The 15,757-nt window shown below is 40.0% G+C and overlaps 1 pseudogene and 1 gene segment (V, D, J or C); both read right to left on the reverse strand.

Annotated features, from left to right (window-relative positions):
* Window positions 1-1,962: 1,962 nt before the first annotated feature.
* LOC117705822 (T cell receptor alpha variable 23/delta variable 6-like) lies at window positions 1,963-2,606 on the reverse strand. The segment is given in 2 exon segments: window positions 1,963-2,391; window positions 2,530-2,606. Coding segments are annotated over 2 exon segments (441 nt in total).
* Window positions 2,607-14,811: 12,205 nt separating this feature from the next.
* Window positions 14,812-15,256, reverse strand: LOC117705826 (thioredoxin pseudogene; annotated as a pseudogene).
* Window positions 15,257-15,757: the final 501 nt, after the last annotated feature.

Consider the following 15,757-nt stretch of genomic DNA (forward strand, 5'->3'; position numbering starts at 1 on the left):
AATAAGAAGTTACAACAGAGACGTTTACATGTGTTTCCATTAAGACTAGTTATCTAATTAAACATTCATTATCTGTCACTAGATTACAGGTTCATTAAGAGTTTAAAACACTAATTCTTATGTCTAAGCATAGTTTTGTGAAGAGGCAAATCATATGCCTAGTGTCTGATTAGTATTGAAGTTTTGTATAGATAAACCAGATAGTATTTTATTTTTTTTCTTGTACCTACAATAAACTGTTCATTCTCTGTTTATGACTTTTAGTCATCAGATAATGGTTTCACATTGAGTCCAAATGGAATGTTGTTCCTGGTTGTAAATCTGTTTCAAGCCTGCTTTCTATTTTAGTGCAATTAGCTTGTGACACATGAAAGTTTACATAGCCCCAATTACAACTTTCATATTACAGAGGACTCAAAATTACTTATATAAAAATAAGAATTCTATAGAATCATTATTAGGAAATATGGAATCATCAGTTTGTCTACATAGCATTGCTACAAAAAAGTATGTTTTGGTTGATCTGCAGAAAATCTGCCCAATAAGGTGGGTTAATGCTCAGGAATTATTATATTGATCTAATAATGACAGAAAAGGCATATAAGAATTGATCCTGAGGTGAGATTTCTGAAAGCTTTGCAATTCAGAATTATTCACCACAGCCATGTAATATGCTGTGTTATCTCCAGAAAGTCACTTGTGTGTTTTACCCTTTCCTAGATGGCTCCTGACAGATAAATACCACTGAGGGACATTTGAAAAATATTTACAGATATTTATTATTTTGTGTTTACCTAGAATTACATTACACATATATATATTTTAATGAAGTTATGCCATGTGGGCTGGACATACCTACCTCATCCAACAAGAAACCAAGTGCCAGGCATGAGAAACCTCTTTTGATATGTTGATCATGGGAATCAAGTGGCTCTTGGAGAAGTGCTGGCTATTACTGTTGGCCTTGGATCCCAGAGACTAAAGAAAAGTTCCTATTGAGATATCATGCACATTAGACACAGGACATGGGATATTTAAGCTGGATCTGACCTGAAGCCTCATCACTGACCACTGACTTTAATGATATAAGAAGGCACTATGCAAGTTGCCAAAGGGGAAGAGCAATCAATAGTCTATCTTGATGTAATGCTTACGAACCACAACAATGAACAGCCCTGCATGGTACTTACAAAGGTATGATAGTGTCACTCATAACTTGATGATAACCAACACATCTCTGACTGGACTTAAAGCCCACTAAGGAAGAGAAAAACGAGGGTTTGGGGTTTTTTTTTTGTTTTGTTTTTTGTTTTTTTTTTTGCCATTCTGTGAATAGCCAGAAAGAGTGCAGCTGATTCTATTAGAAAAAAAATTATATTCAAAATTATATTTTGTTCATCTATAATATACACATATGAAGTCACTTCTTTAGTGAAGGTTATGCAATTTACTATTTGAGTAAATTGGATTCTTCTTTTCCCACTGATGTCATTTGTATTGTAGACACACCTACATTATTGATAAGGCCTCCTGGTTTACAAACTTGAATTTCTTGAAGATAGATGTGGATATGAGAGGCAAAACATGAGGAAGTAGAAGAGGTCAGTGGTCATTTAAATCACCACTTCCCTGGTCATCAGAGGAAATTAAGGTAAAAGAAAACCCTATGTGATTTCTGTCCCAGAAGTCAAAGTCAAGCTCTCCTGACCCTGGGTTGTAAGATCCACACTTTAGCATCATGACAATAGAGTAGATAGATGGAGCCTTTATAATTTATAGCTGGTACAAACCAACCACACAGAGAACTAGCTGTACAACCATTCAAAAGAGCAATTCATCTAAACTAGTCAAATACGTGCAAAACTGCAGCTGTTTCTGAGGAACAAGGGCAGACTGAAAAAAAGCAAGCTGTGACGAGCTTGGGCTGTCTCCAGCCTCAATGAGTCTAATCTTTACATCCACTGTTCCTACGAATGAAACTTCCCCTGCATCTCTGCCAGGCTCAGCCCACAGCAGGGCTTTGCTGGAGCCTCAGCTGCAGGTTTGGGTATAGGCTGCAGGTGCCTGGAGAGCACTGTGCACTTGCTGCACAGAAGTAGGTGGCTGAGTCTCCAGGCTGAGAGTCTGCGATGTGCAAGGAGAGCTGTTTCTCACTTTTATTGAAGAAGACTGTGAATCGTCCATCTTCCTTTTGATTAGACACTGATCGTATGGCTATCAGGAGTTCAGGGCTTTCACCAGGGAACTGCCGGTACCATGGGAAGTAGTCAAATAAACTGTTCTCATAATTGCAATTCATAACTGCGGTCTTTCCTTCCCACACTGTCAAAGATTGGGGACTTTGTTTCACCTGCTGCTGGTCATGTCTCTCCTTCTGCTGGCCACTCACCCCTGTATAGAGAAATAACAACTGTTGTTAGGTTCCCAGGAATGTACTTCCTGCTTAGATATCATGACTTGCCTGGTGCCCCAATTCTCTCCTGTCTCCACATTAATCTCACATCCTCAGGTTTCTCCTCCATGACTCACCAGCTAAGTGAAGGCCTAGGAATAAAAACGATGCTGTCAGGATCTTGTCCATTTCTCCTAGACTGAAGCTTGGGGGAACTCAGGTGGCCTTTTATCTCCCACAGAACACTTACTTCAACTTCACAGGCACCTCAGTTCTTTCAGCAGGCTCCACCCTTCACAGACACTCTATCTGAAGTTCTTTCTGACATAGGAAGTACATCCCATTCTGTTCAAATTTAGTATTGCTGAAAGCAGAGTCCTGAGAATCAGAAACCCTGTCATTATAATTCTGCCATCATATGCTGTTGGTAAAATTTTGTGTTGATATAGCCACCAAGTATAGCAGTGTAGATTCTCTGAAATAAAAAAAGAGAAAAGAAAGAAAGAAAGAAAGAAAGAAAGAAAGAAAGAAAGAAAGAAGAAAGGAAGGAAGGAAGGAAGGAAGGAAGGAAGGAAGGAGAAAAGGTAGACCAATGATCCAGCTAATCTAATATCATTTATAAACATTTATCTAGGGGAATTGAGGTCATCATATAAGAGAGTCAGCATATAAACACATACCTGTGTATGTATGTTTATTATAGCACCATTCACTGCTGCCAAGATGTAGATGCAACCTAGTCAGACAGTGAATGAGCAAGACATTATATCTGAAACAACAGAATAATACTCAGCCAGAAGGAAATATGAACTTATGCCATCTGTAGAAAAAATGGATGTTATTGAAGGACATGATGTCATGCAAAACAAAGCAGACGTGTAGAGGCACACAACACATATATGTTCTCAAGTGTGAAAAACAACAAAAGAGCCGGGCAGTGGTGACGCACACCTTTAATCCCAGCACTTGGGAGGCAGAGGCAGGCGGATTTCTGAGTTCGAGGCCAGCCTGGTCTACAGAGTGAGTTCCAGGACAGCCAGGACTACACAGAGAAACCCTGTCTCGAAAAACACAAAAAAAAAAAAAAAAAAAAAAGAAGGGCAAAAGGAAAGTAAAGATGATCTGAAAATAGAAGTTAGACAAATGTGTAAGGAGAGGGAGTGTTTGGAGGGGGAAGGGAGAGGACAGCAGAAGGGGACAGCGGACAGCAAGATGAATGCGGGGAAATCACTACAAATACATATAGCAAACTGATACCACAAACCTACTAACTCATACAATTAATGTGTGTTAATAATTAGGATATTTATGATTAAGAAAGGATGAATTTTTCTCCATTCTAGAAGTTCATGCACACACATAAAAAGACTTAAAATAGAGTTACTATATATGGGGCACAAATAGGCCTCCCAGACACCACAGGCTAATGAACAAAAAGGCAGTGCCAGAAATGGGTTACCTCTTTTGGTGTTTGAATAAATTTGCTATATTACTATGAAAAATATAATGACCAGAAGCCACTGAGGGGACTAAAACTCATTCAGTTTATATTCTAATCATTGTTCATCTTGGAAGAATGCCAAGTCAGGAAAGCAAGCTGGAATAGTGACAGGAAACAGAGGTGAAAGCTGCTTGCTGGCTTGCTCCTCCTGGCTTGTTCATCTTATCATACATAACTCAGGACTTCCTGCCCAAGGGTGACAATGCCCACAGTTATAATTTTTCACATGTGTCCACGTTTTAACAACCTCTTACAAGTGATAGGTTTAAATTAATGAAGATAGATTATTACATTTATTCTTAAAGCATTTTATAGCCATAATCTTACTTTGGTAGAAATCTTTATACTTTAAACAAAATTGAAATTATATTTTGTTACATTGATACAGAGTTTTGGATATTGATACAAATTTAAGATTTTCATTGGTATAAATCTTTGTATATTGATACAAAATTTAAAATTAATTTTATTACTCTTAGATAGGCAATGTGCCTATGCAACTCATTTAAGAATACAAGGCTTAGCCACAGTCCTTTTAGTAGCTGCCATTACAAACTGTTTAAAATAATTAAATAATACATGTTAATAGTCAGATAGTCAAACTCATGCTCATATCAGATTATAATTTAATTTATTACAAAAGTGTTTTTATTAGTCAAATGATAAATAACTAAAAATAATCAACGTTTGACAATTCATTTATGCTATTTATAGGTAGATGGTCTTCAAAAGCATCAGAGATCCACAGAATATGGCATTTAATGTTATTTCATTATTAAAAGATCTTTTGACTATGAGACATGTCTGCTCCTGACAGTACCCCCATTCCACTTCAAGGAAGGTGGTGAGCACCAGTACTTCCATGTGGAGTTGCTTAGATTGTAGCAAGCTAGCCACTGGGGGAAAATGCCCTAACTTCATCTACAGACAAAGTGCTGTTCAAAAAAGGACAAATAGACATAAGATCATCAACTACTAAGCTCTTCCAAGAGGTTAAGTAAGTCCTACATAATTCCTTCTTCACTTAAGCTCTGTCAGATGTTCTGAACCAAAAAGCTGAAGATAGATACTCCAGTGTTATAAGGAATGTTGGGGACTGTCCAGGCGGTCTGCTGTCTTTTTCATTTCTATAGTTTTGGAATCTGTGTCTTTATTCTTCCTGCATACTCGGGTAATATTTTATTCCTTCTCAAATCTCTGACAGGATTGAAGACTAGTTATAGTCTTACAATTGAACTTAAGTTGTTTAGCTTGAAAGGAGGCATTCTAGATTTGAAGAGATAGTTTTAGGATGGTAATACAAGTTAAAAGAGGAGTTGGGTACAAAATATTAGAATCATTGAGATAGAATAGATGGTTAAGTACCTCATCTAAGTACCTCATCTAAATACAGACTGGACTTTAAATGTAATTCATACTTAATAATTTTCATAATTGTTTCAAAATAGCCCCTACTCTGTATTGTTTGTCACTATAAGAAAAAGAGCCTTCTTAATTGAACAAAAAGGGGTAAATGTAGTAGTTTGGCCTGATGCTGCTTGTATTCTAATGTAAATTTTTGGGCTTCCAAGACTGGTTGCCCCAGAGATGAAAAAGTCTGCATGTAGATGCTGAGTGACCCTTCCTCCAAGTTATTTTTGATTGGTAAATAAAGATAACAACAGCCAATATCTGGGCAGAAAGTTAGGATTTAGGTTTCACATGCTTGGGGTCTGAGGAAGACCATGAGGAGGAAAAAGAGTGCAAGAGGGGGAAAGGACAAGCTGCCATGGGTTAGGAGTAAAGAGAATGTGATCCTCTTGACCAAGGGGAGTTAACAGCAGCCCAGATAAAACATAGTAAGTAATAACTCCTTGCATCAGCCTACAACCATCATAAGATGTCCCCACAGGAGCTGTCAAAATGGCTGCATTATAACACCTCACCTGCAGCCATCACAGGAGCTGTCCACAGTGGTATATCTTCTTTCCTGCCTCACCCTATGACTTTCTTGAGATAGTACCACTGAAGCTGTCCTACAGGGGCTGTCCAGAGTAACAGCACCTCTTCTCCAATCTCATTGAGCAACCCACAGATATGGTACCTCAGCCAAAGCCATCTGAGGCTAAGAAGAACTTCCCATCTTATCCCATGAGCCTGATGCAGGAAAAAGGAGTAAAAAAGTCACCAGTACTCAGGCAGGAAAACCCCACCAATCCCTGAGCTACCAAAAAAACCCCACCAACCCCTGAGCACAAATAACCCCCAATTTCAGAGCTCTGCAAGCTCATGACTTGAAATCCCAACAATCTTCAATCTGGACATCTCTGTCCTGGAAAGCTCTGCCCCTAAGAAATCCTATATAAGACCTACTCTTTGGCCAATTCCCCTCTGTCTGCTCTTGAGAGCAGAAATAGCCACTCGTGAAATTGACCTTCCACACCCTGGACCCTCCAATAAATCTCTTTTCTGAGTTTTGCTGCCTGGTGTAACTGTCTCATCAGAAGAAGCCAAGAAGCACTGAAGAGGAAAAGGGACGAAGCAAAGAAGTGGAACAGAGCTGAAGCTCCTGAGTTCTTCATTTCAGTTGAGGATGCCCTCCCCTGTGAGCTGCAATGGCTCTTCTTACAAGGCTTCTTCTCAGAGCTGTGTTGTTCCTGAGCTCCCATGTCTCAAGATGCCCTTACCTTGTAACACTGTTACACCTCAGAGATGTGTGGCTTCTGGGCTCCCATGTACCTGGATTTCCTTCCATTGGGAATACCTTATCCCTTCAGAGCTGAGTGGTTCCTGGGCTTCTAAGTACCAGGCTACCCTTCCATCTGAACAGAAACACAGACCTAGCCTTCAAGGATAGCGTACATCTTCATGGTGTTCACTTACAAATTCCTATTTGTCAACACTATGGGACCAGAATAAACAGATATAATATAGATATATAGATAAATAGCTAGATAGATGCATGACTTTGATCTCTAATTAAACTTAGGCTCCATAGAAAACAATTCTTTAATTTTTAAAAATAATTTTAAATCCTAGTTTACTGAGAAGTATATGGAAGAGCCAGAGCCTTCAGCTGCTCTGAAGCAGCACTGCCCCCCTGTGGTCACATACTCAACATTTTCCTGATCTTAAGGCCCAGGCCTTAAGGAAATACATTGACTCTTTCTCTGGGGACAATATTTTTGAGATGGAAAGAGATATTGTCTATGTTGAGATCAGCTACAGGATGGTTTTCTTTCCTTCCCTTCCAGCCTTTTCTTCTTGCACCATCATGAGTCCCTATCTTTCTATCTTTCTAAAACCATTTCCTTCTGGAAAATGAGAGAAGCTACTCATAAGAAATGAAAAAAAAATGAGAATTTCACTACTTAAAATAGAACTTTATATAATAAGCAAATGGCTGCGTTTGACATGAGTTATACTTTATTGACCCCTTATTTAGACCACTTATCCATATGGTGGTTATTATGCCACAAACATTCTTTTTCACTAAAATATTTATCTTTTATGCTTTGAGATTATAATATAATCACATAAATCCATTCCCCCATCATCTATTCAAATTTCTCCTTGTTGTTTTTGAAATTTATGGTCTCTTCTTTCATTAATCATTGTTATAAATGTATGTATATACATTTTTATTCCTAAATACATAAGTATAACTAGTTCAATTTATATAAGGTTACTTGTATGTATGTTTTCAGGACTGACCAATCAGCATTGAATAACCAATTGGGGTGCTCATCTCAGAAAAAGACTATTTGCACAGCATCAGCATTCTTGGTTTCCAGTAGTTCATTGTCTAAGATTGAGACTCTGTGTGCTTTCCCCATCCACTTTATCTGTTGTGTTTCAGCTCACGTTGAGGAATTATGTTGGTGAGACCTCATCTGTGCAGCTTCTGACATTCCTAGGAGACATAATTACACAGCAACACCCTGATCCTCTGGCTCTTGCCATCTTTCCTCCTGTAGTCTTCAATGTTTCCCTAGCCTCAGCAGGAGCAGGGGATTTATTATAGACATTATTATTTATTATTAACACATACTGTTACCGAACTCCATAGCTCTGCACCTTGGTTTGTTGTGGTTTTCTGCCATGGCCTCCATCTTCTAGTAAAGTCATGAATCTTAAAGGAGACCCTACAACCACCACTGTTCTAAATCAGACAATCCCTAACTCCATTCTAAGTATTTGTCCTTATCCCATATATGTTCATTTAGTGAGTCTGTTCATTTAGCTAATTATTGAAGGAGTCAATCATTCTCTGTTATTGAGTTATAAGAACATTTTTAGACATTATATTTAAAGTTATTTGAAATATGTATACATGTTGTTTAAATAACAATATGTTTTAAGTACTTTTTCATATTCCCTGGTCTATTTTCTTAAAGATGTTCAGATCTCTCAAGAAAAAATTTCAAAGTAATGATGAATAGAGTTGATAATTGAAAACTAACTCACAGAGAAGGAGGAGGACAAGAGAAGATGGATGGAGAAGGGAATGAACCTTATCCATGTGGCTTTATACAGCCACAGGTAGCTATGAATGTCATAAAAGGATAGACTAATTGGGATAATTTGTCTAACCTAGGTGGACAGCTTGTATGATTATTAATTGGCTCTGAAATTATTGTGTGGATGTCTTGTGAATTGAGAATTTATTGCTATATAAAACTGACTGATAATTATAAGCTTCTAGAGTTTTGATTTACTGGGTTAAGAGGGTTTGTGAACAGCTAGGTAAAGGGAGTAGATGGCTGGGGAGGTACAAGCAGCTCTGAGGCAGGGGAACAGGAGCTGGGAAGACGGCCACCTAGGGCTAGCCATGGCAGCAAGACTGAAGACTGCTGGGGCAGAAATTAGCCGGAGGAGATTGGTGTATTTTTTAGTATTTCCAGCTACAGGTGGCGCCTAACATGGGACCAGAATCCACTGGAAATTTGGGATTCTTGGCCTATGAGTTAAAGATTTAGTCTGGATGATCAGAGCAGGGTTGTCTTAGCAGACTCTAATCATGTGATGCCTCAGGTGTGGGAATGTAAAACAAAGAAAATGTGCAGTTTCTTCTCACAGGTTCTGAGGTCCCCTGCTGTGAAAATTGCAGGCTGCTCTGAGCCACAGAGGTATAGAATGTAAGCTGCCTGCTTCCTTAGCAGATTTTGATTGGAGTATGATTAAATTCAAAGGCTGGTTTATTTGCTTTTAGGATAGATTTACATACAGATTTTGTCCAAATCACATGGGGAATGTCACCGGTGGTTCAGAACTAGGATAGGAAAATTTACTGACTCCCAGGTAGAAAATATAACAGATATTATAAGAGGTACTGATAAATAGATGCCTGTGGCTCCCGGTAGAGAGCAGAACAGATAGGTAGTATATTAAAATCTGCAGGAACTCATATTCTTTGAAAGTGGGCTCCATAGGAATTTTGAGTTGCTATCCTGGCATGAAAAAAAAAAAATAGAAAAAGCCTAAGAATAGGCTCATACAGTATTTTGGTTTGCTTCATTTGTTTTGGGTTTTGGTTTTTTTTTTTTTTTTTTTTTTTTTTTTTTTTTTTTTTTGGTTTTTTTTTTTTTTTTTTTTTTTTTGGTTTTTTTCGATACAGGGTTTCTCTGTGTAGTCCTGGCTGTCCTGGAACTCACTTTGTAGACCAGGCTGGCCTCAAACTCAGAAATCCGTCTGCCTCTGCCTCCCAAGTGCTGGGATTAAAGGCGTGCACCACCAGTGCCCGGCGTTTTGGGTTGTTTTAATTTTCAAAATGGGCATGATTTTGAGTTTTTTGGTTATATTATTCCTCTGGGAGAGAGGTCAAGCTAAAGGTTTTTCTGGTTACTGGTTCAAGGATATGGTGACTTGGGAGAAAGGTTTTCTCTTTGCAGTCTTAGAAAAGGTGATTAGTATCTATACAGTTTCCGGGGTTATATGGATCAGAAACGATGAAGGGACACCCCCAGAGGACTAAATTCCAGAGAATCAAATAAAAAAAGTTATCTTGATGATACTAAAATTTTGTTTCCAGATTTTTATATTACAGAATATACAGCCTAGATGTGTCTCATCATCCAACATGCTGAACTGGCCTGCTTGAGCTCCTGATGTCTTGGACTTTCAGCCAGATCTAGTCAGGACACATATCAGAAACAGTAACCTTAGTTTCTTAAGCCCGACCAACTCCTCCATTTTCCCTACCCTTCCCCAACCCTTAAAAGATATCCCAACACCCATATTTAGCTCAAAGTAGTTATGAAGAGTTACCACCCTGGTTCCCTGGACTTGGGGGTCTGGAATTGGTTATTCTGAGTTGTCTTTCTCAAGATTTTTGAAATGGTCATAATTTGAACAGGAAGGAAATAGATAGAATTGATTGTGTAACCATAATCTCATTTGGTAGAAATCTTTACAATAGTCACTAAGTTGAAGTCATAATTTCTTATTTTTGTATAGAATTTATTTTGATGCAGAATCAAGGTTTTTCATTGGTATAAATTTCCTCTATTGATACAAAAATTTTAAAGTACAAAGCTTGGACCCAGTCCTTCTATAAATACCATTACAAACTGATCTGAGATGTTTAAGCCTGTAACTTAAGGACCAGATAGCATGGCTCTGAGTTTATTGTTAAGGTGTTTTCAGATAATTTAATTAGAAATAGCTGACAGTAGTTAACAGGCAACAGTCCAGATTACTTTACATAGATAATTGGTTTTCAAAAATGTCAGAAAAATCACAAAATGTGACATTTAATGTTATTTCTTCTTTTGTTATTGAGACATATCTGCTCCTAGCAGCTCCCCTTTTGTGGGTTCAAAGAAGAAATTGAGTGTCTCTACCTCCAGGTGAAGTAGTACATTGTGACTAGGTGGCCACTGGGCAGAAATTGCCTATCTCATCTAGAGACAAAATACTGTCCAGAGAAAGGAGACACTGTGTGGAATAGTTGACTGATAATCTCTGCCAAGTCAGGATAATCAGTCCTTCAAAATTCTGCATTATAAAGGACTATCAGATGATCCTGGACCAATAGGCTGAAGACTGATCCTCCAACTTCCTTACATACAGGAGATCTATAGGTAGACAGCTGTCTCTACAGCTTGTCTTAGTTCTGGAAGCTGTATTAGGCTTCCTATATTTCAGAAAATGTTGATCATTCTCAGATATCTGATGGGGTTGAAAGACTACTTATAGTCTCATAGCCAACTCAGGCTATTTAGCATTGAGAAAATATAGTTGACACGATAGTTTTCAGATAGTATACAACCTAACCAAGGACCTAACTATGGGAAGCCATGGCAAGGCCTTACTCTTGGTAAACACTCACCCTTGGCTCTCCTATCTACTATTCTTTTTTCTGCTTACCTTCCATGATTCACTTTTCAGTTCTCAGAACTTCAAACAAGGCCTCATAGCAACCCACCTTAGTAACCCTTCCTCCTGATCTCTAGATTTAGCCAACATCCTGCTAGATAGATGTTTTTAGAACCCCTGGTAATGGCAAGGCTTTGTAAGAATAACTTAGTTAAACCCCACAGCTGCAGCTAGCTTCCTCTACCTGCAAAGCTCTCTTTCCTTTCTTACCCCTCCCCATATTCCGTTTTTAGAGTATAAAACCTGTGTGAACAATAAAATCTTTGCCAGCTTGATCAGACTTCTTGACTTGCTGCACCTCCTTATTTTCTCGTGCATATCAGTCCTCTCCACAGGGTCTAAGGGTCCGACTTGATTGTCCAGCTGGCCTGTATACTAACAGATATGGATTTACAATCCTTTTTAAAGTTAGAATAGATAACAGAGTGTTCTATTTCATTGTCAAAGATGATAGACTGGATTGTTAAGTGTATCTTATACTTTATAAGTGTAAGATACAAAAGTATAATTTACAAAATGGTAATTGTTGTGCTCAATTTATATTTGAGAGAAAAGTTTTTTATTTGGACAAAGAGGTAAAATGTAGCAGAATTTTCCCCAAATTAATTTAACTATTAATACAACAAGAAGACTGTAACTGGACAGGAAAAAGGAAGGCTGAGCTAAGAGTTTCAGAGACAGGGACAGGAAGAGAAGAGAAGGGTGAGGAAGATGAGAAAAGATGGGTGGAGAAGAGGATGAACCTTATCCACATGGTTTTATATAGCCACAGGTAGCTATGAATATCATAAAAGGATAGAATAATTGGGATAACTTGTCTAATCTAGGTGGGCAGCTTGTAGCATTATCAGCTGGCTCTGAAATTATTGTGTAGGTGTCTTGTGAATTAAGAATTTATTGGTATATAAAACTGACTGATAATTTAAAAACAGAAGAAGAAGCTAATTCACACTAATGAACTAGAAGATTCAAAAGCCACTGTGGGTCCCACCATTCTGTGAGAAAGTGGTCCTGTGTTGTATAAGGAAGCTAATTAAGGATGTCTGTAAGTGAGCTAGCAATAGCCTTCCTCCATGGTTTCTGTTTGAATCTCCTGTTTGAGTTCCTGCCTCAATTAGCACCAATGGTGGACTATGACTTCAAAGTGAAAGCTAAATAAATCTGATTACCTTCTAGGTTGCTTTTACTCAGTGTTTTATCACAGAAGCAGAAAGGAGATGAGAACAACCAGCTATCTGTGCATCCTGTATCTTACATGGCTCAATGTTTTTGCTGTTGCTACTGTTTGGTTTCTTCTCACTCACCCTGACCCTGTCCATAGCAGTTCTACCTGGAACCCTGCCTTTTCCTTCAATTCCTTTTTCTCCTTACCATTTATGATTTCTGCACACTGTGGCTTAAGTGATCACATTGATTCTGTCCTCCCATCAGCTTCTCTGCTAGTTCTAAGATGCATATTTGTGCTTTGAGAGGGTGTGTGTATTGAGCAATGATGATAAAGAGCTGAGGTTACAGCTCTACCAATACAAGTAAGGGATATTAAACCAGACAGATATTCTTTGGGGCTTCCTGATGTCTTGTGACTGCAAAGGGACTCACCCACCCAGCTAAAGGTTTATGTACAGCCTGCAGGTGTGTGGGGAGCACTGTGGTTCCATAGCACAGAGATAAGTGCCTGAGTCTGTGGTCTGGGAGGAGGAGATGTGCAGAGAGCTTCGAAGTTCCCTAGTGACTGTGGTGGATGTCAGTCTTCCACTCTGCTTTGTCCCAGAAGGATTGTAGAACAGTCTGACGAGGCTTTCCCCAGGACGTTGGTAAAACCACTGCATACTGTTCAAAGTTGTGGAAAAGTTACACTGCAGCTCTGCGTCCTCTCCCTCCTGCAGGACCAAGGACACAGGACTCTGATGCACTTGCTGCCCTTTCAACCCTGATTAGAAACAGAGAAAGAGACATAGATGGCTGTCATTGCAGTATCCACAGAGGCCTGAGCACACCCATGTTCTCTGAGAAGGTGGAAGCTGTTCAGGACTCCTGAGCTGCTCTCCCCACCCCTCCATGTGCTGAGCCAGATTCTCTCAGGTGCCCTGAATGCTGACAGCCAGACTCACAGCAAACCTGGGTGCACAGAAGTCCCAGCAGAGAGCACAACAGCCTCTTCATGGTGCTTGTGTGGCTGCTGGAGACAGAGTCAAGTAACCAGCTTCTGGGATGTGGTGTCAGGGTGGCTGTTGAAGTGTCCCCTCCTCCTGCAACTAGTCAGCTCCACCCAGGAACCCTGCCAAGCCACACCCTGCTGAGTTCCCACCCATCCTTCAGAGCCTGAAGCTCCTCCTAAAGCCAACCTGCCTAGTGTCTGAGTGGAGAACAGTGAGGGGATAGAGGCATTCTGAGATGACCCCTGTGTTGTATGGGAAACCAGGAGCAGGAGAGGACTATGCCATTCCAAGAGAACATGCCTCAGCTATACAAAGTTTGAGCCTGGCAAACTCAGGAGAAAAAAAAAAAAAAAAAAAAAAAAAGGTTTTATCAGGAAACCGGTGCATGTTCTAACTAAAGACCCTTTATTGGAGCCCCAAAGGTAGCGTAGCAGTTAAGGGTATTTTTCTTTCCTAGAAGCCTTAGCTCCCTTGTTAGCATCCACATCAGGTGATTCACAGCAGCCTCTTCCTCCAGCTCCAGGGGATCAGATGCTATATTGTGTCCTCCTCAGAACCTGAACATAGGTACCAGATGTTTACACAGACCCACACTCATACACATCACCAAAATAAAGAAAGTCTTCACCTATGAAATGATTTAAGTGAGATCATTGCAGCCAAGTGTAATGGTTTCCTAGCTTTGGAATGCATTTTAAAATGTGGACTCTCCTGTAACAGGCGTGGTGTGTTCTAAATGCTGTTGGAAAATGTGACCCCATAAGAAAGAAGTGCATGGGGAAAACTAACGTAGGAGTGCTGCATTCCAGAATGACGGGTTCAGGGCAGCAGCCCTGGTGTGCTGGTGCACTTGGTGACTGCAGGAAAAACTCTGCTCTGCAGAAGAATGCGTTCTTCACCATAAAGAGACAGGATGAGAAATGAGACTAGTGATAAAAAAAAAAAAAACCCACATAATCTGATCAAAAAATAGCTTACACCCAACCTCATGTCCTCTGAGTATGTCACTATCTCAAACAGTATTAGACAACGAATGATTTCTACTTTGATCAGAATCCTATAGCTAAATTAGGGTAAATTTTTCCTCTTGGGTAAAAATATTGTTTCTCAAGTGTCAGATCATTCCAATTATAAACAAGAAAATGGCAACTAAGATCTATCCCATAGGAATGAAGCACTTCCCAAGATTGCACTTTCTCTGCACTGTTGTGTTCACAGAACATGGCAACTCCCTGAAAGTGCCTGAAGCTGGGACCCTGGCCTCTTACTCTGTAAGTCTCAGGTTGTGTCCAGCTCTACACTTGGGGTTTTTTTTAAGGGTAGAATTAATATTTTATTGTCATTTATAATCAGATGGTAGTTGGGTATAGACTCTCCATACTTCATAGTGTTTTGCAAATTAAAAAACTTACAGGTTTTAAACAGCTGGTGGCTGGTTACACTTCTCAGAGCATGATTAGGCATATTCAGTAATAGAGGCTTCAAGCTTTTCCTTGTTAGCACCCGAGAACTCACCCACCTTTTGACCCTTTTTATAAAACTGGAAGGTGGGCATGCACTTGACCTCACATTCTGCAGCAACATCCTGGCAGTCATCCACGTCTACTTCAAGGAACACCACATTGGAATACTTGTCAGAGAGGGCATGAAAGAAGGGCTTGATCATTTTGCAAGGTCCACACCACATAGCAGAGAAGTCCACTACGACAAGCTTGTCTCCCGCGGCGGCCAGAGCCTCCTGAGAAGCTTCCTTGCTCTCGATCACCTTCACCATTTTGGCTGTTACGGGGAGGGAACCACAGAGTTTCAGCAAAACCGATGGAAATGGATCCAAGGTACCCAACGGAGCTTGCCCAGCTCTACACTTGTGACTCAGGGCAGAGGAGCACCCAGCTCCCTCAGTCCCATAGTCAGGGGATCCTCAGGTGGAACAATTTTCATCCTTCCTGCATTCAGTCTGAAAGTCCTCCATACCTGAGACAGGCTGACTTCCTGGTGTGAGCTTCAGGAGGCACTGGTGACCCAAGTGAGAGTGTCACACATGCAGGGAAGGACATGATGAGCAGCTGCCCCTCAGCTCCAGAGCAGCTACTGCACGTGCACAGATGCAGCCATCAGGCTGGGGCAGCCCTGCACTCTGCATCCTCCTGTAGCATCAGTGCTGTGTGGGGAACTCAGCCACAGGAGGGTCTCTATTCAGAGAAGCCACACCATGTTCTTTGTTGAAGATGGACTGAAGAAGAGTAACATTAATAGTAGGACTACTCTGACCTTCAGAATCCACAGCAAGGTCACCAAGGTGAGCAGGAAGCAGCTCACTCCTTCCTGAGTGATTCCCAGGAAACAAAG

Source organism: Arvicanthis niloticus, chromosome 3, assembly GCF_011762505.2.
Source record: "Arvicanthis niloticus isolate mArvNil1 chromosome 3, mArvNil1.pat.X, whole genome shotgun sequence".
Taxonomy (NCBI): domain Eukaryota; kingdom Metazoa; phylum Chordata; class Mammalia; order Rodentia; family Muridae; genus Arvicanthis; species Arvicanthis niloticus.